At 38.4% G+C, this 24,185-nt stretch overlaps 5 protein-coding genes across 6 annotated transcripts; 3 read left to right on the forward strand and 2 right to left on the reverse strand.

Annotated features, from left to right (window-relative positions):
• Positions 1 to 703: 703 nt before the first annotated feature.
• On the forward strand, positions 704 to 9,067 carry LOC133160855 (FXYD domain-containing ion transport regulator 6-like). Of its 2 annotated transcripts, XM_061288936.1 has the most exons (9): positions 704 to 924; positions 2,729 to 2,785; positions 3,144 to 3,167; positions 3,269 to 3,292; positions 3,834 to 3,908; positions 5,008 to 5,044; positions 5,129 to 5,166; positions 5,278 to 5,305; positions 5,839 to 5,927. In XM_061288936.1, the coding sequence occupies exons 2-8, from the start codon at positions 2,734 to 2,736 to the stop codon at positions 5,280 to 5,282; spliced, it is 255 nt and encodes an 84-aa protein (XP_061144920.1). In that variant the 5' UTR covers positions 704 to 924; positions 2,729 to 2,733; the 3' UTR covers positions 5,283 to 5,305; positions 5,839 to 5,927. The 2 variants fall into 2 exon arrangements, with proteins under 2 accessions (XP_061144920.1, XP_061144921.1); XM_061288937.1 differs by lacking the exons at positions 704 to 924; positions 2,729 to 2,785; positions 3,144 to 3,167; ... (3 more) ...; positions 5,129 to 5,166; positions 5,839 to 5,927 and adding exons at positions 5,975 to 7,606; positions 7,680 to 7,754; positions 8,350 to 8,386; positions 8,803 to 8,834; positions 8,922 to 9,067 and having other exon boundaries at positions 5,277 to 5,305.
• Positions 9,068 to 9,593: 526 nt separating this feature from the next.
• Positions 9,594 to 15,365, reverse strand: LOC133160784 (NF-kappa-B inhibitor delta). The gene is made up of 12 exons (XM_061288826.1): positions 15,212 to 15,365; positions 13,662 to 13,789; positions 13,436 to 13,469; positions 13,167 to 13,354; positions 12,889 to 13,070; positions 12,413 to 12,518; positions 12,177 to 12,323; positions 11,857 to 11,908; positions 11,535 to 11,692; positions 10,908 to 11,024; positions 10,667 to 10,831; positions 9,594 to 10,451 (listed from the first exon to the last, which is right to left on the reverse strand). Exons 1-12 carry the CDS (start codon positions 15,225 to 15,227, stop codon positions 10,395 to 10,397), a joined length of 1,350 nt encoding a protein of 449 aa, XP_061144810.1. The 5' UTR covers positions 15,228 to 15,365; the 3' UTR covers positions 9,594 to 10,394.
• Positions 15,366 to 17,692: 2,327 nt separating this feature from the next.
• On the forward strand, positions 17,693 to 19,820 carry LOC133160808 (gastrula zinc finger protein XlCGF8.2DB-like). Its single transcript, XM_061288867.1, has 3 exons — positions 17,693 to 17,843; positions 18,249 to 18,352; positions 18,502 to 19,820. Exons 2-3 carry the CDS (start codon positions 18,256 to 18,258, stop codon positions 19,419 to 19,421), a joined length of 1,017 nt encoding a protein of 338 aa, XP_061144851.1. The 5' UTR covers positions 17,693 to 17,843; positions 18,249 to 18,255; the 3' UTR covers positions 19,422 to 19,820.
• On the forward strand, positions 18,824 to 22,533 carry tyrobp (transmembrane immune signaling adaptor TYROBP). The gene is made up of 6 exons (XM_061288931.1): positions 18,824 to 18,963; positions 20,038 to 20,224; positions 20,291 to 20,308; positions 20,375 to 20,509; positions 20,581 to 20,633; positions 20,709 to 22,533. Exons 2-6 carry the CDS (start codon positions 20,155 to 20,157, stop codon positions 20,763 to 20,765), a joined length of 333 nt encoding a protein of 110 aa, XP_061144915.1. The 5' UTR covers positions 18,824 to 18,963; positions 20,038 to 20,154; the 3' UTR covers positions 20,766 to 22,533.
• Positions 20,978 to 24,136, reverse strand: LOC133160834 (uncharacterized). The gene is made up of 9 exons (XM_061288905.1): positions 23,077 to 24,136; positions 22,958 to 23,010; positions 22,843 to 22,875; positions 22,644 to 22,691; positions 22,422 to 22,469; positions 22,290 to 22,340; positions 22,171 to 22,212; positions 21,539 to 21,802; positions 20,978 to 21,114 (listed from the first exon to the last, which is right to left on the reverse strand). The coding sequence occupies exons 1-9, from the start codon at positions 23,211 to 23,213 to the stop codon at positions 21,086 to 21,088; spliced, it is 705 nt and encodes a 234-aa protein (XP_061144889.1). The 5' UTR covers positions 23,214 to 24,136; the 3' UTR covers positions 20,978 to 21,085.
• Positions 24,137 to 24,185: the final 49 nt, after the last annotated feature.

Raw genomic sequence — 24,185 nt, forward strand, 5'->3', positions numbered from 1 at the left:
CGTCCCACAGGAGAGAATGTGTCAGTTTGGTGTGGAGGGGACCTTGACAACGAAGCTGGGCAGCAACAGACCCAACCCATTGGTATTATCTTGCTTTTATTTTGGTGGAACACTAACACATTCCCACAAGTGTAATTTGTGATGTTTCTGTGCGGCAGATCTGCAGAGTGACTTTTAGCTCAAGGACATATTAGCTCTACTCATGAGCCATAACATGTATCAAGTATCAAAACATAGGCCTACTGTATTTCTTTAACATGGTTCAGTTCGGTTTCAATCTCAACTCGAGTTTTTGACATGCTTGCGTGCATTTTTTCAAGGGTACTCCAAACATGCATACTCAGTTAAAGATTTAAATACCCAATAGGTGTGAATGTGAGCACGGATGATTGCCTTTGTGCAGTGTAAATAGACTGAAGGTCACCCACAACCAAAATTAAGTCACGTAGTGGGAAGCCAACTATAGAAAGACCCTTTGTGCTTTCATACATGAGAAAAACAAACCACCTGGAAAGCCTAAAAGAAAATGGATGAATACTGCAATAAAATACACATTGCTATAATGCTGCAACTATAATTAGTTTCAGTCAGAGAAGGATGGTTCTTTGTGTCCCTAATGAATTGTCCTTTGGTTTTACTTCACAGTTCACTTGCATTTCCAGTCCAGACTGGGAGTAACTTCACACCATCCGCCCGCCCGCCCCCTCCACCTCCTTCATTCCTCCGTGGACCAAACAAGACACGCAGTCAAACCCAAAAGGGAGGTTTCTCCAATTGCTCGTAAATTAGATGTAATCTATTTCTCTATTTTTTTCTACGGGACTTCACAACGGATTCCAGCTCTTCTGTTTGGAAGTGAAAAGGAAACTTTTGAAAGGAGTACACCTAAATTGGGTGGAGGGAACATCTGCAGCTTAAAACGTGGTAAGTCCTCGTTGTACGAGAAGTCCAGAAAGATGCATTTATGTGTAAAAGCGCAAGCGTTTACTGCACTTTAAGTCATTTTTTTAGTTGAATGAGACTTTTTTTTTTGGTCGTCTGAAGTTCCAACACCCAACATTCATCCATGCCTGTGGCAGCATGTGACTATTTAATGACCTCCATCCGCTTTACTCTCGCAAATGAATAAACAAGCGTGCTTATCCCCCCCGCGCCTGCTTGTTATTATTCATCAAATATTCTAGATGTTTAATTAAGTTTGCCACCTCATTTATATGCTTTTGCGTTCAAACTGAAACTCTTAACAAGAATGAAGTCATCGATGGCTATCGCGTTGTTTTGCGAGAACGTGAGCTCAGAATCTTGGTTGACACCGCCGTGTTCCCCAATTAAAACACTCATTGTTAATCCTCTTTTATTATAACCCGAGGTAATTTATTTGTAAGCGTTGCTCTTAGTCTTCCATTAAATGCCTCTCCATCATTTAATTATTGGCTCGGTGCCTATTTGAATAACTCACCCTGTGCTTGTTTGATTAAACTTGATTGGCAGGCTTTTGTTGTTAATCCCATTTTGCCACAGATGAAGTGTTCATTTTTCCCTACTCCAGGGTCGTGCTCCCACCCCCACTCCAGTCACGCGTAAAATCTCAGCAATGTTGAGACACGGCTGTGCCAGGAAGGAAAGCCTATTGACTCTCCCTCCAGAAACGTTCATTTTTTGCACTGGACCACACTCACACGAGTTCATTTTTCTAAATCCAGTGTGTTGTCTTTTCATATTTTGGGATTCTCGTGGTCGGGCATGCTTCCCGCCGAGGATCTTCTTCGGATTTGTCTTTAAAATCGCAACCTTCTGCACAAAGCTGGAGATACACTTCTAACTCAAGTGTACCCACTGTGGAGCGGTAAACAAAAGTATTTGAGGGCGCTTTAAAACAACAATACCCTGCTAGATAATGATGTCGATGAAACTGCCTGTGGGTTTCTGCCGACAAACACAACAGTCAAACCCCCTGGCCAAATATATCGTGCAACTAAACACCGGTGATGGTGGATTGCAAAAGATTTGAGGTGCCTTAAATAGAACACTCATAGTCCCAGTCAGGAGGTGTTGACTGCACAACTCAAAAGTGCATTGCTCTTAGGCAGTGTTTCTCAAACTCACTAGAACCAAGTCACATATACATTCAAAAATGTATACAAACTGGAATAATTATATCAAGCATTTGACAATCTACATATGAGTGGGACATGAACACATCACTACACACAAATACCGTGCACAACCAGGTCAATAACTTCACCAAGCAACTATGCGCCACTTATCAGAAGGTAGCACCATTTGCTAACGCTAATCTACACATCCAGCTAGTAGCTGCTTTGACGTGATAGCAGGGGAGTCACATTTGTGAGTGTTTCTTCATGATAGCGTCTCTGCAGTTTTAGAAAATTTACCGCAGTCTGATAACTGGCCATAGCTTGAAAGTGGCCTGGATATTCAACTATCCAAGTTTATCATATCAAGCGGGTAAAGTCAGTGCAGGGGTGGTTAATAAAATTTGCAGCACTTTTACGTAACACAGAACGGCTCGCTCAGCACCATATCGTTTTTTTCGTAATATTTTGTTGGTTGGCTTGGACCAGTTGATTTAGACTCGGTTTACCTCCTGATGTTGGCACCCGGATAAAATTCCATTTACAGTTGAACTTAATTGATAATATCTAGTATATCTGTGTATAAAGGGAAATAAACTTCATTAACTTGTTTTTCCCTTTCTCCTTATCAGTTACAATGGATCTTTTGCTGTTCGTGCCATTCATCTCCTGGTTGACTTCTGCTCTCGGTGAGTATGCTCACATGACATTTTGGCCATTTGATGCTCATTTACTTGCCAAACTTGCCTGTCATGCGCTGCTTGTTTGAAAAGCAAAAAAGATTCTTCAATGATTTGCATTAATTTGTCACCCAAATTTCCATGTTCATATTTTTTCCCTACAGCAAGAAAGAACCATTTAAACAAAAAATCTTGCTGGGTTTATAATGATTAATTTTGCATTTTAAAATGCAGCTGTCAAGAAGCCTTCAAATCAATCAAATTGTATCCAACTGGCAAAAGTATTCCTAATCACACAGAGCTAGTTTGATATGCATTTGATACTTTCTACTCTTTACCGGTGTTTGTTTACTTTTTGTCTTCACAGTTTCAGCTGCAGACAGCGAAATAGGTGCGTTTCGTTTGAGTTCAAATACTGCCGAGGCAAAAGTCAAGTGCTACTCAATGTATGTGTTGCTCAACTCCTTTCCTGTCTCTGTTTTCTTCACTCAGACTATGACAGCCCTTTTGAATATGGTAAGTAAGCAAAACTGAAAGAAAACATCTGCCAGCTCAGACTCAGACTTTCATTTCCTTAAAGGCAAAGTCAACCCCCATTTTTTGTTTTGTTTTGCGCAGCCCAACTAGTTCCCCTTTTTCCCCTTGAGAAATAAATTTCTAGTTGCTGTAATTATTATGTTTAGAGATTAACATTAGATTAATTAACTGCTCAGCCCATTTGAACTTTATTCCTAACTAAAGTAGCAGCTACAACCAAGTTGTCAGATTCATTAAATTGTGGCCTTTTATCACATGTAGTCAAAGATCATCCATCTTTATATGCTGACGTACTACACGCGATCAAATTGGTTCAGCCCAGTCGGCCTCGGTTCTTGCCCTTTAGCTGAATTTCTCGCTGATATTCAAAGTTTGCTTCATACACATTCCTGTTGGTCTCCCAGCAGTGGAGGAATTTTCCCAACTGACAGCTTTGACTGACGTTTAATTTCACGTGTGCTCATAATCTAGCAATCTGTATATTTGCAATTTAATATGGGAATTTTATTTAACTTTCCAGACTACGAATCTCTGAGGATCGGTGGCCTGGTTTTCGCCGTCGTGCTGTTCCTGCTGGGCATTGCCCTCATCGTCAGTGAGTATTTGCGAAGGCATCATATCAGCGCTCACACTCCATGTCTCATACTGGTCGGTCCTTATCTCTTCGCTCAAACTTTCCTCATACCTGGCAGCACATATAATCACCAGAACAACCCATGAGAAAAGAAACGCTGCTTCTCTTGGTTAGACACTGCATCTGTTGGATAACAGGCAGCACTCATTTGAACTAGAGAAAAACAAAATCTAGTCACCCTTGAAAAGTCATTCTTAATCCCAAGAAAATAGTTTGCCCTAGATGCGTTCCAGCTGACGTTTGGTGGAAAGCAGCAACTGAAAACCAATTAGCATGTAGTTAATGATTTTTAGTCACACTTGTTTTTATGCAGTTGGGTAGAGGGGGGGCAGAATTTTTTCTCAGTTAATCCTGATGAAGTCGACATCAGAGAAACGTTGTAAAAAAACTGCCAGAAAAACTGACAAATCATAAAGACAGTGCATAAAAAGAGAACATAAACGAGAGCAGTGCTGTGCAAGTTTACTGTTTGGCTCTTAAAATAAAAACTAAAAAAAAACAAGAGCGCTGAGAGACAGTGAAAGACACCGCTGGCGTCTCCCAGTGGATGGATAAAAAGGAATAAAGGATTAGCGCTATCTTTCAACATGCTTTACCCTGACAACATGTAGGTCACAAGACTGCTTTGGGATTTCCCAAATCAACCTTTCAGTCTCGTGCAGCTACAAGAATGAAGACTTGGTTTCACATGTTGTCCACTGACGGGAAGAGACTGTGCAATGTGAGAAATAAAATAGTCATAAAAGCCTGTCGGTTTGAGCAAATAAAGGCAGCCCAATTACTTTTCGGAATGAAGCCCATTTCTGTTTATAACCGAAATTTTCTTTTTTCCTGCTGCCTCCCTTCTGCCTGATTTCACATTATCCAGCCTTGAACTTGGGTCTCCTTTAAAAAAAAAAATAATAATATTATTTCCCATCATGAGATATATCATCACACAGTTTTAACAATAACTGCTATAATATAATATAATAGCTGATAAGTGGCAATAACCAAATGTGAATATGTCACAGATACAGTTTATGACTTTTTTTTGAATATTTGTTTTCCTCCCAAACAGGTAGAAAATGTGTGTGTAAAAAGAGTGACAAGTCAAGGTAAGAAAAAATTCTCAAAGGCATGTGCGCAGGTATGTCGTTTGTTTTTCCTGACTATTTTAACTATTTCTAAATTGTGCTTAGGTCACGAAATCCTGATGTGGAATCAAGTGTCCCAAGGGGTAAATATACTTATGCTGGTTTTTTTTTGTTTGTTTGTTTTTTTTTTTTATTCCAGTGTGTTCTCTCCATTAAAAAAGTAATCTGTATTTTATTTTATTTTTGTTACACAGCATGATCCCCAAAGACAAAGCTTAGCAGGTAAGTATCTCTAAACCAGGGAAGGGGAAAACCCTTTGCTCAAGTTTCACATTTGATTTTAAAAACTTGGCAGATGGGCTGTGGTTATATTTAAAAAAATAAATAAATTAAACGTAATAATGTTTTGTAATACATTACGTTTTTTACTTTAAATTAATTATCTTTTGGTTGCCTAATTATTTAACAGAATCAATACAGAATTGATAAACCTTTATGTAAACTCGGTTTATTTGCCACAAATTGGTAAAAAAAAAATCAGAAATACATGACAAAAAATACAAATGAAATATAATGATTTCACCAATTATATTATTTATAATGAACAAATCAAATAATACATTAAAGTAACATGAATAAGTCTTTACAGTATTTACAACGAATCATATAACCAAATATTTAAAGAGAACTACTTAATCATTTTAAGAATATAATAACTGATTTTTTAATTATTTAATAAGATAAATGAATTGAAGAAAATAAAAGCATTTTAAGCAGCCAATTTTTCAAACCGCGTCTGCCTACTCTCCTTGCAGTTACCAAGTGTTACCACCAGATGCCGGCAAATATTCTAATCGTCTGAAGACAATCTTTTCATTAATAAAGATTTTAATTTTAAAACGTCCATCAATTTGTTCTTGTTTTCCCTTTCTTTCTTTCTTGCAAACTAAGTTGTTAGCGTTACACAACAGCACAATCAAAATGTGTCGATTTAGTGACACTGACATCGATGCGGGCAACACTGCATTGTGAAATATGGTTTTCAAAGCTTCCTGTGATTTATATTTCATGCATGCCATGATACTGTCGACGATGTGCCATGTGTTGCAGTGGCAAGAGGCAGCCCACTGCTGCACTCTTCTGCTGACGTTGCATTTGGCACCGTCGCCAGCAGTGAACGTGAATGATTTATGTGGTGCAAAGTTGCCGTCCACAGAGTGGTTATCTGCAAAATTGCATCTCATTTCATCCACCTCTGCAGCAATTGCTGATAAACAGGGATTTCCTGCAAATGTGTGTATCTGGGAGGGGGGGGGGGAAAGCTGGACATATTGCCTTCATTAGATTACAGGAAGAGGCTGCGCCACACTCATGCTAATGCACACTTAGCAACAATTCACTTAAAGCAACAGTTCCATGAAAGATTATCACACAAACTACATTGTATGGTCAATAATGCCTTGTAGTATTCCACAATCGCCGTTTGTCCATTCATTAAATTTCCTTGATATCCGTTTTAAGGGCTCAGGTCTTATTACACTATTCCTGTCCTTCTTCGTAAGACAATTCAACACACTAGTAGAGCGACTTTGTCTAATAAGACACATTCCTTTTGTAGTTCTTCGACTTATATGCTAAACTGTCTTCCTAGTATGGACTTAAAGAGCAAACGAGTGCATCGATTTCAACAGCTTGAGGCCCAACTATGTTTCTTGTCCTCACAAGTTGGACAGCTTTCACAAATTAGACTGACATTAGTGGTGCAGAACCTTACTTCCATTTGGAAAGTGTTGTACTCCAGCCCCTGGCAGAAAAATAAATAAATAAATGGAATCACCAGTCAGAGATTCAGAGTTGGCGCGATACGTAATTACCGCCACTAGGGGGCCTCCTACATGAAGGTGGGCTATGCTTCTCACTGCTCAGTAGGTTTCCACCCATCTGCAGCCTGCACATCAATTGATTCCGAGGAACTCTTCAGCATCTGTACGCTGACATCATGAGCACCACAGGTCAGTCCATTTTACACAATATAATCGTTTGTACTCAAAAAGTTGGCACCTATACTGTTCCTTGACGACTTTTTTCCCCAAATACTAAATCTTGTATTTTCTTGGAGCGGTTCAGAAAATGTATCTCCCATGCATTTTTAATTAGGACTGGTGCACTGTTGCTACTTTCCAAATTTACTTCTGCAAGAGTGTCTGGCCTTTGAAATGTTATTGCCGCATTTGCCTTGGGAGAAATTATAAATGCAATCCGTTTAAAATGTAATTAAAAAAACATACTATATGCAGTGGATAGCTTTTAGATTTGGCTTGTGATAGCAATAATCAGAATAATAGTTGCCAGGAAATACAAAAGCTAGTGCTAGATTCTGTTGCTCCACCTTCCTTTGCTGTGCATCTTTTCTGCTGAGAAACGCATTGAGTGGAGAGAGAGAGAGAGGGGGGAAAAAAAACACTCCAGAGATTTGTGGATGCAATGCTGCAGTTGTACTGCACACACCCTTAATGCTCTTTTTCTTCTCCCCCCCTTTACTCACAGAAGCAACGTATCGAGATCACAATGACTTTGAATATGGTAAGCCATTTATCCAATTAAAGTATGTGTATAATAACTACTTGAAGTTTATTACTATGTGTCCCCCTGATAGATGAAGAGACTTTGAGGACCACAGGGCTTGTCCTTGCCATTTTCATGTTTGTGGCTGGCATTTTAATAGCCTTAAGTACGTTTTTAACTTATTTTGCACCTTCACTGTAGTACGCTCACTGGACTCTTTATTAGGTACACGTGCACAGACTAGCTATTGAGATCCAACAAAATAAGTTCTGCTAATTTGATCAAAATGTAACCAAATACATGCATTATACATACAGTATAATATAGTAAAAAAAAAAATAATGTGTAGCAGCTATGAAGTGACAGGCAGAACAATTAAATGCTCATCCGCTAGATGGCAGTAGATGCAATTAACTTGAATGTCAGCTTTTATGTTCAACAGGCCCAGATTTCAAACTAAGTACATTTGTGACTAAACTCAGAAAAGACCATTATTATTTCTTCCTCTCTATTTTTGTGTAAAATATGTTCCTTAGCTCAATAAATGTTAAGAAACAACACTATCATATTATTATTATTGTATCACAACTGTTATTGTAACTTGATTATTTACGATATATATTTATGGTTATATTTGCAAATACTGAATTTTCAGTACCACCAACGTATTGGATCTCATTAGATCGTGCGTGTGTACAACGAAGTGTACGGTGAGTGTACACACCGATATATTAGTAACCAATGTATCATTCCTCAAACAGGTAACAAATGCACTAAATGTGTAAAATCCTCCTCCAAGTAAGAAGTGTTTAGTGGATGTTGCGCCTGTGCATGTTGTATGAGTTTGACTTTTTGAAGCAGTGGACCAAGCAAAGGATATACTAACCTGCATCATTCCTCAATTAAACACACACTCCCCAAAACATGACAGAGCTGTGGAATTATGATTTTCAGAATGGCCACTCGTCATGTGTTGGTATAGTGTAACGTCTAAATATATCGCATGTCGCCTGTTGGACAACACAGAGTGAAAAAAAAGATTGGTTTGTTTATTTTAAACATTCTTGTACAACTTGCAATATGGAGTGACTAAATACCCCTTACCTGCAGACCTTCTCACAATCTGATTATGCCTGATCCAATGTTGCCTCTGCATGTTTGCGAGCCCCAAAAACATAAGCACTCAAGTCTTTTTTCTCTTTTTCTATTTGCAGATCATCCAATACTCAAACACCAAAGACAGACGGTGAGTACTTTAGTTTCTGGTAAAATCATCGTCTGTAACATTCTAATTGTCTCTTCTTCTTTTTTTTCACTCTCTCTTTTGCTGCAGTGCCTCCTCCAGCCGTATAGCAAATGCAGTATTTTGATGAAGCAAGGAGAGGTCGGCATCAGAACCGAAGTGTGCAACATTCACAAAAGTGTTTTATGGTTGTTGGACCGCACCCGGATGATCAATAAAAAATGTACTCAAATGTTTCTCACACTCATGGCAGTTTTTGTTTTTGCAGATCCAAATGAAGAATACAAAGAGAAAGTTAATCTTTTGTCAGAAGTGCAAATATTTGACTGTCACGGTTGGTTGCAATATATTAAAAAAGAAAGAAAACATGAAACAAATCAAAGCCTTGTTCATCATGCGATGTCATAACACAGATGTTGCTTTTGGCACATGCATTGAATGAAGGATTTGGTTTGTCAACATGTTTTTTGTAGCTTCAATTCCTTTCGGGTGATTTAGCTATTGGATAATCACCATTAAGTAAATTATTAATGGCTAACAGCACTCAGACAGAACCAATCCACCAAGGCGCAAATATCTGGATAAATGGAAACAAGTCACGTTTTAGCCACACAAAAAAAATCTTTAAAAAAATCATAAATCGACATGGTTCCCTCACCTGACTTCCATATTTAAGGTTATGTGTCAGAGTAATTTTTGAAATAATATTTCTCAGCAGTGGTGATGCGTTTCATAAGAAACATTCAAAACAACGCATACAAGTCAGAGACCTCAACATTTATTTTTCTCACTGAAATTACAGTCAAATTCAAATTTTACCCCTCTTAATGGTTTCAGATCATAGTAATCGAGACGTTGGGATTTTTGTGAAATGAAGGTGACAGTTGTTCAAACTTTCCTTTGAGTGATTCAATTTCCCCCATGCTCATAAGAATATCCCAAACATGACTTTTGTTTGGGTCATGACTCACTCCTGGCATGCACTGCGTCACGCTTTGGTCATGAGACGTAGAACAAACTAAAGTAGTTTTACACAGTAAACTACATCTAGAAGTATGATGCATACAGGTCATTTTCAACATGTCATCAATGTCAACATAAGTAAACGTGCTGATTGAATTCAGCAGCAGCATCACGGCCAATGCCATCATTATGATTTCTGAGTCCTCCATTGATTTCATAGAAATCAAAGAATTTTAGCAAAATGAGAACTCTCATCACCCAGCCACTGATTTAACTTTGGTACTGAGATACACAACCACAATCTAAGAAGATTCATACAATATCAAAGATGATAATCATAACCTGATATTGTGTCGAGTGACATATACTTAATTCAAAATGTGAGAAAAAATAAATATATAAAATATTCCAAACAGCATGGGTTTGTAATTGGAATTAAAAGGTCCTCAATATGAATGCCTCATAGAAAATAAAATATAAATATGAACTTGTTCTGTACTTGAAAAGCAGCTAGTGGCGAATCATTTTTAAGAGTTGAAATCCAATGTGAATTAACCTCAAACGCCTTTCTGTCATCCCTTCTTCATGGAAGACTTTCAATCATTCCTGGTCATGCGGGGCCACTGGACGTCGACGTTTCTTCAGCAAGAGTTTAAGCTGAAAGAAATTTGAAAAAGGTTCTATAAATATGTTTTTTTTATATAATGAATGTTGCTGTTTTTAATGGATAATTATTTTTTTATAATAGAATTAATTTACCTGTAATCATTGATCTAATTTCATAATTGCTTCATTTGAGAGAGTAAGAAAACCCACAATATTTTACTTTATTTATTGAGCTAATTTTATTGACAACAAAGAATTTGGCTCACCTGCTCCCCTTGCAGGCCGCCCTGCAGAAGATGCGCGGGTAGGCCGTTTTCCATATTGCGGATGCTAGGATCAGCTCCTTTGCTCAGAAGGAGCCGCAGGATCTCCTCCTGCCGGGGGTTGCCATGGAGACAGGCCGCCATGTGTAAAGCTGTGTGGCCGTGCGCCTTGAAGTACAAATTGAATACTGAGTCACACTGACCACACAGTGACTTTTTCATGCAGTGAACAGCAGGTACTCACTTTCATGTTGACAAAGTCTTTGACATTATGCATGGGGATGCTGAGCAGATAGTGAAGCAGGTCCACATTCCCTTCCTTCACAGCCAAGTGTAGAACTGTCTTGCTACTTTTAATTTCCTACAATTTAGCAAGTGGGGGAGATTGGGGGGGCGGGCCATAACAAAACCACAATAAGTTGCGCTGGAATATGCAAATATCACTAGAAAGAAAACAAAAGTGACGACATCATTGTGGTTGGCTCGGGTAGTTCCCCTTTTTTTAATACAAGTGATACTACATATGTCACTAATATTATCCATTTAAAGCCTTTACAGCATAGGTCTCAAACTCAAGGCCCGGGGGCTGAATATGGCCCGTCACAACATTTGATGTGGCCCCCGAAGACAAATTGTCTTCATGTGTCAATACTAAACTTACAAATTGTCTTCACTTTTAAAGAAATACAGATATTGCTCGAAATTTTTGTTACCATTGCTCTTTTAAAAATATTTGAACAGTTTAATGTTGACGATCAGAATGGCCCTCCGATAGTAACTATGACTACGATGGGGCCCGTGACAAAAATGAGTTTGACTTTATAGAGATAATAAACGATAAATGGATAGAGGATGGACGTTTGTACTCCACCTGGCTGAGTGACGAAGCGCCTGCATTGAGAAGCACCTGCACACAGCAGAGCTTCTCTTCAGCTTTAGCCTGAAGGTTAACATCGGCCATCCCACAGGCAAACAAGGCCTTCATGGTGACACTGTGAGAAATGGCTGCACAGTGCAAAGGGGTCATACCTAGCACAAAAATATCAAATAGTTGAACAAGGGATAGGTACCCGTAATATTTTAGAAATTTAATTTTAATTTTAGAAAACTATTTCATGTTGATGACACTCTGGACAAGTACTGTTCATATTGTACATAAATATAAGAATGTTTTTGTAATAGTGAGACATTACCTTCAAAATCTCTGGCCTCCAGGTTGACAGCAGGTTTATTGGACAGAATTACCTAGAAGAAAAATAAATATGATTTTGGATTAAATTTTAAATATTTGATTAAATAGAAATAATATGATTTGCCTCGATTCAACCTTTACAGATTACCATGACTCGAATCACCAAGAAACTAAACTGTACTGTATCTATAAGTGTTTTTCCCCCTTTTTCCAAATTATCCCTAACACAGTTCTTTTTTGTTGTTGTTTTCTTTTAAGAAGAAGATTCAATAAATGTTAAAAATTTGAAGCATATTAGTCTAAAGTGGTTCAGCCCCATACCTGCATTATCCTTGGTAGGCCATCGTGGGCAGCCAGATGAAGAGCATTTTGCCCTTTGTCATCACAAGCATTAATGTCCGCTCCAAATGTCAGCAGATCGTGAACAATGTCTGGCTGGTTTGCTGTCACGGCCACCAATAAGGCAGTCTATTCATGCAAAATCAAAATACAAATGTATAATCTTGCTCACAATTCAAGAATGTGTCCATGTATTAAAATTGCTTGCTTTTCCATACTTTGCCTTTGTGCTCTTTCGCATCAAGCTTCCCCAAATCCCTCAGCTTCTCTGCTGCGGCAAAGGCCCACTCCCTGAGACCCTTAGCTGTGCAGATATGCAGAATGCTGACCCAAAACAAAACAAGAGAAAAAAAAAAAATTAGCAAGCTGGTAATTCTCCATCTGTCAATTTTAAGCATGAAAAAACACCTTTACACTCCATAAAAATCAAAACTTAGAATTTCCAATTATTCTAATGAGTGACTTTTTAGGAAATTATTTCTAACAAGTGACCATAAACATGTGGGTAGCCTCATACATTTGACCCAGTTTCCTTTTAGAACTTGTATGACTCAGGATGTTTTTTTTTTTCTATGATTACAAAACATCAACACACACAGTTTAGCAGACAGTCACACTAGTAAAAAACACTCATTCATACAACGTTACATACAAATCTCAGAATATACTAAATGTTTCATGGCTGATCACTCACGTGTCTCCATCTTCATCCTGGCCGATGATTTTACTGTAGTCCATTTCTCTCATCATCATCCTGGCTTTCTCGAGTGTGTCGGTGTCCAACCAGGACCCAAAAGTTGGCTGGGGGGGCTGACTGGGTCCGAGAAGGGTCCAAGTAGACGCTGCGCCCTGATTTGCAGCTGCCATCTGGCACTCCTGCTCAAAGAAAGAAAAAAAACCCTCAAATTCAACTCAAAATTATTTATATATTTATTTATTCATTTTCATTTATTTAGTTATTTATTTCCTCACGTAAGACTGAGACTCAAATCCTGGATGATGCTGCTGCTGCGAACTGAAAGCGGACTCCAATGGGACATTATAGCCCATAGGGAAGCTTGGTCCAGGTTGATTGGGGTCATAAGATAGAGCAGGTTCCTGCAGGGGGGCCCACAGCTCACAGCTCATAGCTGGCATTTCTGTATAGCTGCTTGATGCACCTGAGTTGGAGAGAGAAGCCAAGGTGGGCACACTTATTGTAAAATTCAAAAACTATTGTACAGGAATTGTCCAAATCTCACCTGCACATGTCTGTTGTTCTGACGCCTGCAGGTGCTGTGAGAGGAAATAAAGAAAAAAAAATGGGGTCATTTTATTAGTGATATAATACCGTATTTTCCGCACTATAAGGCTCAATATTGCTCCATATATAAGGCGCGCTGTCGGCTTTTGAGAAAATTGGAGGTTTCTAGGTGCGCCTTATAGTGCGGAAAATACGGTACCGTTGTGCTTTGAGATGTTTCTTACAGTAAGCATGTTGTGACCAGTTGTGTTTGCGGGGTAAGAGGTGAGCCCCGACGACATCTCTCGCTTCCTCTTTTGTTCCAGGAGTTTTTTCACTGTGGGCTGAGTGTAGCATGGCTTCTCCTTTGGCGCTGTGGGACAACAATTTACACGCTGAATTTATGTATTTTATTTTTTTTTATACACAGAATAGGTAAATGAGTGCAACAGGAAAAAGTCACGCGTCACGCAACCCAAAAAAGATGTTTCCACTCTGCGATCTGTCTGACGCATCGACTCCATTAGGAAGCCACAAGAGAAAACCTTCACAATGGGATAACATACATGTTTTCTATGACATCTTCCGCGTGGCTCTTTTACACGCACAGAAACATAAACCACATCTTCCTTACTGCGGCGCACACACAAACGTCGTCGCATTGGCGCTATCACTTGTCTGCTTTCGAATGCACTGCACTACTGTTGTGGTCTTGTTTCTCTTTCATTTTTAGCCTGGTATGCTAACATTTATTTAGGTCCATATAAAAAAGAATTAGCTGCCTTTTTGCTTGGCTGCTTTCATTTACAATATTAGTTTGCTGGCACCTACCAATTTCTGAATGTTGCGTGTTTTTGAGTGTCATTTATTCTAAAACCAATTTGGATGTGTGCTCAAGGAGTCACTGTCATTTTGTTATTCTGTCCAAATTTTGAAATGTATTGATGAAATTGGGGGACTCCCACTAACAGCCCATAGCAATAACTTAGCATCTCTGGTCACGTAAAACTCACAACACTGAGACTCTTTGAATATTTCTTGGCAGGCCTTTTTAATACCTGGGGTGATAGTTTAGAAACTGTACCAGACCTTGGAAAGTGTCGGTACATTTAAATAATTTCTACTCATGTTTGAACTTCTGATTTTATAATCTATATCCATCCACCCATTTAAACCAATGGGCAATTTAGAGTCTTCCGATAACGTAAAAAGGATGTTTATGAAAAGTGGAAGGAAGTAGAAGAATGCAGAGAAATCCCACGGAAGCACAGAAAGAATATGCAACGGCCAGTTCTCCATACATTGAGACTCGGAGCACACTCCTGGGGTTAGGGTTAATCTCGTTGCCCTTTGCGATATTCAAATTCGGGCAGTGGAAACCCCTGGACACTGAGTCATGTGCGTGGGAGGGACGATGGGGATTCCAGTGACTTATCTCTTTTGGGCTCCCTCCTCACAGAAAAGAGCGAGAGAGAAAGAAAGAGCAACAGGCGGGAGAGAGAAGCAGCTGCACATTGCCAATGTCGTCATTTTGTGGTCAAACAGAATCAGAAACTATGAGAAAAGATGAGGAGAGACCGATATGTTCTTATTCAGTCAAATACCAAGATGCACTTTCTAACACAGAATTTCTAAATACCATCACTACATAATTGATAGATACTTTACAGAAATTATAGTAAAATGTCAATTGTAATACTAAGAAGGGATTCATAGCAATGACTAACATGTCAAATATTTGATGTCCATTCACAGAAGAAGATGAATGAAAAAAAATGGATTAAAATGTACTCACCTTTATCATAGTGCATGTCTCTGAGGTCTTGGTTGGTATTAGAAGAGTCCAACAACAGCGAGCAGATGTGTGATGTGTGACGTTGCGCTTGTCTGAAGTTTGTCTGCCTTGTTGTTGACTACGCACCACTGGTTGTACACACAGAGTACGCCGCCCACACACGTGTGTGTGCTGTTATCCACGCCCTTTCGTGTGTGTTTGTCTGAGTGTGTGTGCATGTGTCTGTGTGTGCGTTTGTGAGTACTTCCACTAACTCATTCCAACATATATAGTATACATTCTGAAATCAGACAGCTCAAATTATTATTATTATTATTTTTGATAAACATGAATGAAAAAAAGTTGATTCAAATTATTATTATTATTATTATTAATAATACCATCATCATATTTAGTATAGTTTGAAGGTTAGTATTAGGGGTTAAGGTTAGAGTAAAAAATAAACAGCCACTGTAACATGCAAATGCACAGTTTGAAAAATAACATGGAAAAATGACCAAACATATTATCAAATTCAATTGAAAATCCAGCCATTAATTTTCATATGGGTCTATCATAGCTGACTTAGGGTGAGAGACCATAAACTGGTTGCCCAGCCAATTTCAGTCAATCAAAATGTATTGCATATAACCATTAATAAAAGCCTGTAGTTTTTAATTTACTTGTAGTTACAGTATCTACTTTAACTAGAGACTCGTTTTATACACCATAATCTGAATTTCTATTTAGGGACAGAGTGTGAGGAATCTGAAGATACACTGCACACTTTTTAGTAAAACTAACCCCAACCCCACACAGTGCAGGTAACTCTTATGTGGACAGCGCCCTCTGCTGTTGACAAAGGGGAACCAACGTTGAAGCGTCTCCGACCTATGTCGTGCGTAAAAGAGGGCGGAATCCAGTCGTTAGAGACAATGAAAGCAAAACTACAGCCGCAGTTGAAGTCATACCTCTTCTGGTTCGTGGATGGCACATCACCACAGGTAAGAGTATATAAATTCGCACATTCCTATAAAACAGTATGAAAATAATAGTTAACTTGCTCATCAAACGATTATGTGAGTTCTGCACACTCAGACAAACAAATCTATCTATCTATCTATCTATCTATCTATCTATCTATCTATCTATCTATCTATCTATCTATCTATCTATCTATCTATCTATCTATCTATCTATCTATCTATCTATCTATCTATCTATCTATCTATCTATCTATCTATCTATCTATCTATCTATCTATCTATCTATCTAATTTCCCCCCCTCTCTTTCTCTCTATCTTTCTATCTCTATCTATCCATCCTCCATACCTCGCTATTTGTTGCTCAATTATTCATTTTGTCTTTTAGAAAATGTCACAGCCAAGCACGGGGATAATGGCATGCGCCAAATCATTTGTGCTGTTATTCTCTGTACTCTGCAGTAAGTATTTTCCGTTTTTGCTTCGAAGGTGGGTTTTCCTGTGAAGGAAGTAAAACCGCAACCTAATGTCAAAACTGAAATAGGTGTTATAAGTTTGATGTGAGTTCTCTCTCTCAAGCTCTCAAAGGCTCTGCGGTGGCATACAACTTGACAGCCATAACATTAGGTACACCTGCACAGCCTGTTACTAGGTTTAAGCAACTTCATGTTCAGGGCCACAAAACGATAGCTTTGATTTCATTTTGTGTGTTGTTTACCCCAGCAGACGGCCATGCATCATGCTACAAGATTCAGCCTGGCATACTGGCGGGTATTATAAGTGCCGATGTGCTGTTGACCCTTGTCCTCGTCATCATCACTTACCAATGTGCCAGAATTCAGCTAAGCAAAAGTCGAAAACACAGAGAAAAGCGTAAGCCAATAGTAATTAGTATGATGTGGGTGCGGTCTGGTACAAATGACTCATTTTTTTCCCCATCTTTTCACAGAGGATCAAAAAACGTATATGAATTTCCGGGCGTCGAAGAAGACCTGACCGTTTTTCTACACAGATTATTCAGTTTTAACCTTAAAAAATAAAGCTGAACTTTTTTTTTTTTACTTTATCCTGAAATCTAAAAAGAGAGTTACCTTCAAGCATCAAATTTGGATATTACTTTTGTCTCATGTTGAGAAAAAAGGAGTATTTGCCATAAAGTTACACAAAATATCATGACTTAATTGTCATAAAAGCACTGTACATACCGTTCGGTACTGTACGTATGTAGCCTATTAAATCTGTCTTTCTAACCATGATTGCAACAAATAAAAATCCAATTTTCTAGACACTCTACTCTGTATACAATCTTATGATCCTGCAATAAATGAGGAAACGTAAATATAGGAACTTCTTTTAATGGACACCCTCAAAATCTATTCAAGTTGTTTTTTGGGGGGTTTTTTTTGGAAAACGTGCACAAAATGTTCTTTTTCTGCACGCAATGTTAGTTTGTTTGCTGGGCAACTACAACATTGAACTTCCCACAGTCCATCGCTAGAGGGCGTCCGGGACCTCTGTCAAATGACATCATCATTACGTAGCAGGAAGTAAACAAAAAACTACGGAACCCCGCTTGGTTTAAGCACTCAAACAGAAGCTTATCCCCTTCTATTTGGCTGCATCAAATAAAAACGCAATTTATGTGGTGAATCAGTAACATAAACTAAGAGGTAAGTTACGACCTCGTTACCACCGTTATTTGTAGTACTGCTTGGTTGCAGTAATAAGTGCGGGCGGCTTTCATTAGCATGGTAGCTACCACAGTGCTAACTTTATGATATTTAGCTTGATTATTGGCATTATCGTTGAATTACAACTGTCTTTTGTCAAGTAGAAACAAAGGCTAACTGAGCATCGTCCTCGACGAATGTTGGATCTCATCGTCATATGTTGGTTCTTGCCTGTACCGAGACTGTACCGTGGAAATTACAATGGTGGTTGCAGGCAGGCATGCCCTCGATTTTAAATCTCAATGCCTTCATGCACTCTACCAGATGATAACGCGTAATCACATTTGCAAAAACAAAAGACACCTTTGTGAGACAAACATCGTTGAACAAGTGTTGTGATTGCAGCTTGAAAATGTTTGCAAGGACCACAGCAAAGTACGTGGAGGAAAAGGACCATATTCGACTGGAAGATCTTTGGCTGCAGCCTTATGTTGTGTTGCACAGAGTAGGTTAGTACACGTCTATTTTCTATTATGAATCCTTTGCCAGTGTTTATTTTTAGTAGAATTTGATCAAAATCATGTGTCCTTGTATAGGTTTTGCCAGTTTCTCTTCAACTGTAACTTTCATTGTTATGAGTGGTTGCCTTGTTTTGCAGACATCAGTGAAGTTAAGCAGGAGGAGCCAGAGCTCACTCATATTAAAGAGGAAGACGTGGGCAAAGAGGTCCACCACTTGAATGAACACATGGAGCAGACGTTTGTTTGCCTCATAAGAAAGGAGGAAGAGATGGAGTGGCCTTGTATTAAAGAGGAGGAAGAAGACTCCTGCGACATTAAAAAGGAGGAGGAGGAGGAGGAGGATATCTACAAGATGCCATCGCCTGGTGTTCTTGTGAAGAGTTTAGATGAGGGTCAACATGAGGTGAGCAAAGGGGCGGAGCCTCCAACCTGCAGCTCAAGTCAACAAATGACCAGAGAAGGTGATGGAGACCACTGTGAAGGATCACAAGCAGCTCCAGCATCAGATAGTGACGTGACGAGAAACTTTTCCTGCTCAGATTGTGGCCATAAATTCACTCGGAGGGAACATTTAAAAAGGCACACAAGAAGGCACACTGGTGAGAAACCATTTTTATGCTCAGTTTGTGGCCGAAAATTCTCTGAGCGGGGAGATTTAAAAAAGCACACAAGGATTCACACTGGTGAGAAACGTTTTTCATGCTCAGTTTGTGGACAGAAATTCTCGGAGGGGGGCCATTTAAAAGCGCACACAAGAATCCACACTGGAGAGAAACCTTTTTCATGCTCAATTTGTGGCCAAAGCTTTTCAGTGAAGAAAACTTTAACAAGTCATACAAGAATCCACACTGGCGAGAAACCTTTTTCATGCTCAGTTTGCGGCCAAAACTTCTCTCAGGATGGACATTTAAAAAGCCACACCAAAAGTCACACTGGCGAGAAACCTTTTTCATGCTCTGTTTGTTACCGAAGATTTGTAGTCAAGCGAAGCTTAAAAAGGCATATAAGAATCCACACTGGCGAGAACCCTGTTGCCTGCTCAGACTCTTGCCAATGAGAATTCCAAGTGTGTTGGGGAGATGAGCAATGATTTCACCTTCTATTTGAGTCGTAATGAATTTGAGAATATAGTTAACCGGCCTCGGGATGATAAGAGTTTTGTGATATTCATAATACTTGATGTTTATTTTGCTTTTAGTTGTGGATTTTAACTAATTACTTTTAATTTATATTCAGAGCGCGTTGCTTAGTTTCTATTGGTGTTGAGGCTTTTGATTTGTTCAGCTTTTCATTTTTGCCCTCATTTGTCAAGACTTGTTAAGAAGAAAAATCAGAAGCAAACGACACTTTTTTTTTTCTTTAATAGATGAATCAATTTGTGTAGAAATGCTGAACGACAAAATATGGAAGCATGTGGAAAGCCTTGAATCATGAAATAAAATGAGAGTGGATTATACGGAATGACATTGAACAATGAGGAGAAGTATTGAATCATATGGAATTATGTAGAATGATATTAAATGAATGATGACGCGTGTCGTGTGAGACACCTTAAGAAATGGAGATCCGTGAGATTTGAGTCATTCCCAACATTTTACGACACAAGTCAGGTAAGTATTATAAACAGCATATCATCAGTTCATTTGAAATTCCCCTCGGATGTTTTTTTTTAGAGCACAACAGTAGGTCCGGGAAAAAGAGGACGTCTGGTCACCCTACTTTTGTCCGCCTCCAAACACAATCACGTGTCCACAGTTAAGTGAAGTCTCACTTGCGGAACTTGACTGCCGATGAACAAGCTCTCCTTTGAGACAGAAAACAGCATGAAGGATACATTTTGCATTTCAAATTCACTATTCGGTGAGTGTTACGTCTATAAAATGTGCTGTGTTTGCACAATTCCCTGATTGTAAACATATTTTGCAGGATCTGGAGGACAACAAGGTACGTCCATTATTTTTTATTTTAGTCATTGTAATGATTCACTTTATTTTTGTGTGTCTTTGGTAGAATGTGGCGCTTGCTATTTCATCAGCATGCAGTCGGTCATAGGAATGATTGTCTCTGATATCGTCTTGACAATCTTCATTGCGGTTTCTGTCTTCTACTTGCTAATACTCCACAAGAAAAGAACACAGGAAAATGGTAAGCGTTAATCTTACGAGCTATTTTTTTTTAAGCTATTGATCAGTAATTTCTATTTTTTTTATTAACAGCAAAAACGCATGGACAACCCGAACCGGATGAGATAACAGAATCTCCCTATCAGGTGAAGTGTAATTTGTTTTACATTAAATTTAAAGAAAATAAACTGATGGCATTTTAATTTGCTCTTATTTTGTAGGAATTACACGGAATTCAATCGGATGTGTATAGTGAACTTCAACACTTCAGGAAATGAAACTTGTATTAACTTTTTGAATTGTACCGTCCTATTTTGATCTCATAGATTATATGTTTCCATATGGGCTACAAATTTATTTAGCACTGATAATACTCATGTATGATAGTTATGTAAAGAGAGAGAGACAATAAATGAAAAGAAAACAAAGCTTACACCATTTTATCCCATATGCATTTATTTTTTTTCAGACAATTATCAGCTAAATTATTCTCTTGGCTCACATTTAGCTAAAAAAAAAAATGAGCGTGAATGCTTTTCTATCTCCATTTGTGCCCTGTGATTGGCTCCCAACCAGTCTGGGTAGAGTCTGCCTTTTCTCAGCTTGGAGAAGCTCCCACTGGACGGCCTAAAGACGATCATACAGATAATGAATTAACAAGCTGTCATTTTGTTCTTTTTGTGTCTTCTTTTCGTATAATTTCAATGTATACTCTTTGTTTTGCAAATGTAATTCTTTGTTCCATTGAATTTGAACCTTGTTCCCTTTCCCAGTGCCTTGAAAAGAGTCTAAATCTGGGCAACAACTGGAACTGGCTGATCTGCTGACAGTGAGTCAACCGATGGGTGCGACTGAGTCACAGAAAATGGGAAAAAATGATAAATAAAACACCAAGAGGTTGACCTAAAAATATGTCCCAGAATTAGATGAAGGCAGAAGAATGTTCCCATCAAAAGTCTTGGGTCAATTGGATGTGTTTCCGAACTGGCAAATGATCTTGTTTCTGAGGGAACATTTAGCTAAAGCACTTAGACTCAAAATTCAAACTCACCATCATGAACATCCAGTTCTCTGCTCGTGTCCAACGAGCGGACCCCTTCAACGGACGTTGTCATCTGGAGACTCGTGTCTTGGACAGGCAGCCTGCTCGGCACGTTCATGGCATCAGTAACGGCCTCCTCACTGTTCGGATCGACTCGTTCTCCACATTGTTGATTTTGAGCTCGTCTCCTGCTCGCAAGCGGCGCTCCCGGTCGTCTGGGAGGTGGAGCTTTGTCTTCCACCTTTGATTGAGGAGCCTCGTCGCTGTCAAGGTCTTTGGAAGCAGTGACAAAACGTTGATTTCACACCTTCAAGGTAGAATCTACATCCTTATAATAATGATTGGGTTTCAAATGGGAAAATAGGACAATTAGATTTTTGGAAACTGATATTTTAGAATGACTAATAGTTTAATACAATAGTAATCCAATTATGTTAATTAATTTTGTGTTTTTTCCAAGATTTCGATGCATTTTTAAGTTCTTTTCCACTTCATGTTAATCAATTTTAATTGTGTTTATTGTTACACATTAACCTGAAATTTTGCTTATTCCACATGATACTCTTGTGTCCAACTTTTTTTAATGTGTGAAATTATAAAGTATACACAACATAACTATTTGATCATCGTTAAAGCTGTACCTTTGCTTTCCCCGCCAAGGTTCGCATCAGACACCTTTGGTTCTGCAATTATGAATATTATTACTATTAATTTGATCTGAAGTTCAAAATATTTTCAGCATTTTTCATTTATTAAACACCTGTAATTGTCTCTTGGTTGGCGCTTTCCAAAGACTGATCCTCTGAAAGATCTGGAAATGAATGTTGAAAAAAAATCAGTTCATATTACTTTCATTCTGATTCATAAACTGTAGGAGTATCGAGTACAGTACCTTGAGAATCTTGTCCTTTCTCTGGTTCACTTGGCGGGTTTCTGTGCCCTGCGAAAGATGACTCATAACATCATGATTTTAAAAAAAAAATCATGTCACAAGCATAACAAAACTGAAACTCGGTTTTGATTTCGCCTCTACCAGATGTGTGAATTCTTCTTATCGTCTATCGTCATTTATCGTTATTCTTATCATCTGTCGATTTCTCTCGATGTCACAGACCTGTCATAATTGCAGGCATGGTCTCTCCTGTTTTTGTGCTGAGGGCATCTACAACAACAGAGATGAACAATTAATGTTTTCATTTTGTTCTAGGAGTTCAAAATACTGACTAACATCAAAATACTGTACCATATAGTCAAATCAAAAAGCAGGACAATAGCAATAAATGCTTTTAAAAGTCTGGCAGAATTATGCTCACCATTCAGAAAGCTTAAAACATCTTCTCTCCGTGCTACAAAAACATTAAAAAAGGAGAAAAAGCAAAACAGTTGTGGTATTTGTTAGCAAATCAATTGATCATCATATTGGCTCACCTCTGACTAGACCTGCTGTAACAAGCGGGAGGAGCATCAGACAGCATATAACACTGAAATTATAAAGTTCAAATTGTTAGTGAAAGTTCCAAATTCAAAATGAAAATACGGAAACTCACAGCCTCATTGTTGACGTCAGTGTCCAGCAGTCCAACTGTGAAGACTCAGGATTGCAACCGAGGCTTTTTATTGAAGGCACCTTGTTCTCCTCCCGTTGACCTTTGACCTTTAATGAAAGATTCCGACCCGACTCCATTGTCTTTGTTTGACAGTGCGCGGCTCGACTAAGAAAATAAGAGCTTGGAGGGTTGACAAAGCTCTTTTTATATTATCAATCAAATGTCTTGTCTGGACCGGTCATATGTGGATAATTATCTCGGGGAAATGCCCCTGGCTGTCCCTCCCCCTCCGCAACCACCACCCAAGAATCCTTTCAACAAAATGCAGGCCTGATTGCATTTTGTTCTTTGTATCATGATTGTAAACAAATCTGACCACTGCCTAAACAAAGGTCTTTTTTTCCACAGGTAACTCAAGGAGCATTCAGCAGTGGTGGGAAATAGCAAGCTTCAAATACTTTTAACTTTACTTAATTAGTTATCTAAACTTTGCTTGAGTATTTAGTCTTCTGACAACTTTTTACTTTTACCTCCTACACTTAAAATACTACTGGAATTTGTAGTCAACAGAGCTCTGTTGTTTTTTCGGGCATGATGATTGACACGGAAACAAAAAGAGATTGTCAGAAGTTACAAGACATAAAAAAAAACTAACAAAAATGATGCAACGGAATTAGAGAAGCAAAATGTTGACTTAAAGTAAATATTATATTTGTAAGTATGGTTTGACATTGCAAGAATTATTGTTGCTGAATATATTGTCAGGTTTGCTTATTCGGTTATTATCAGATAAATTAACTTAATTGTTTTGTTAGTCAAATCACATCATTTGCAAACAAATTCTCTTCTCTGTACAGGTTGTTAATAATAATAATAATAAAAAAAAGCATAATGAGCAGTTTCATTTTGTTATTCTTAAGGCAAGTTATCCAAATGGGTATCCTATATAACTGGAAAAGCTTTAACTTAATTTAGTTGACTGCATTCATTTATGCAAAGAATGTGATTCCTTATTTCTACTTTTACCTGCTTTTTTTTTTATAGGGATACCGGTTAATGAAATGGCGTTTTATCCATCGTAGACATTTCAAATAATGCAGCCAAGTGAA

The sequence above is a fragment of the Syngnathus typhle genome, linkage group LG10 (assembly GCF_033458585.1).
Source record: "Syngnathus typhle isolate RoL2023-S1 ecotype Sweden linkage group LG10, RoL_Styp_1.0, whole genome shotgun sequence".
Lineage (NCBI taxonomy): Eukaryota > Metazoa > Chordata > Actinopteri > Syngnathiformes > Syngnathidae > Syngnathus > Syngnathus typhle.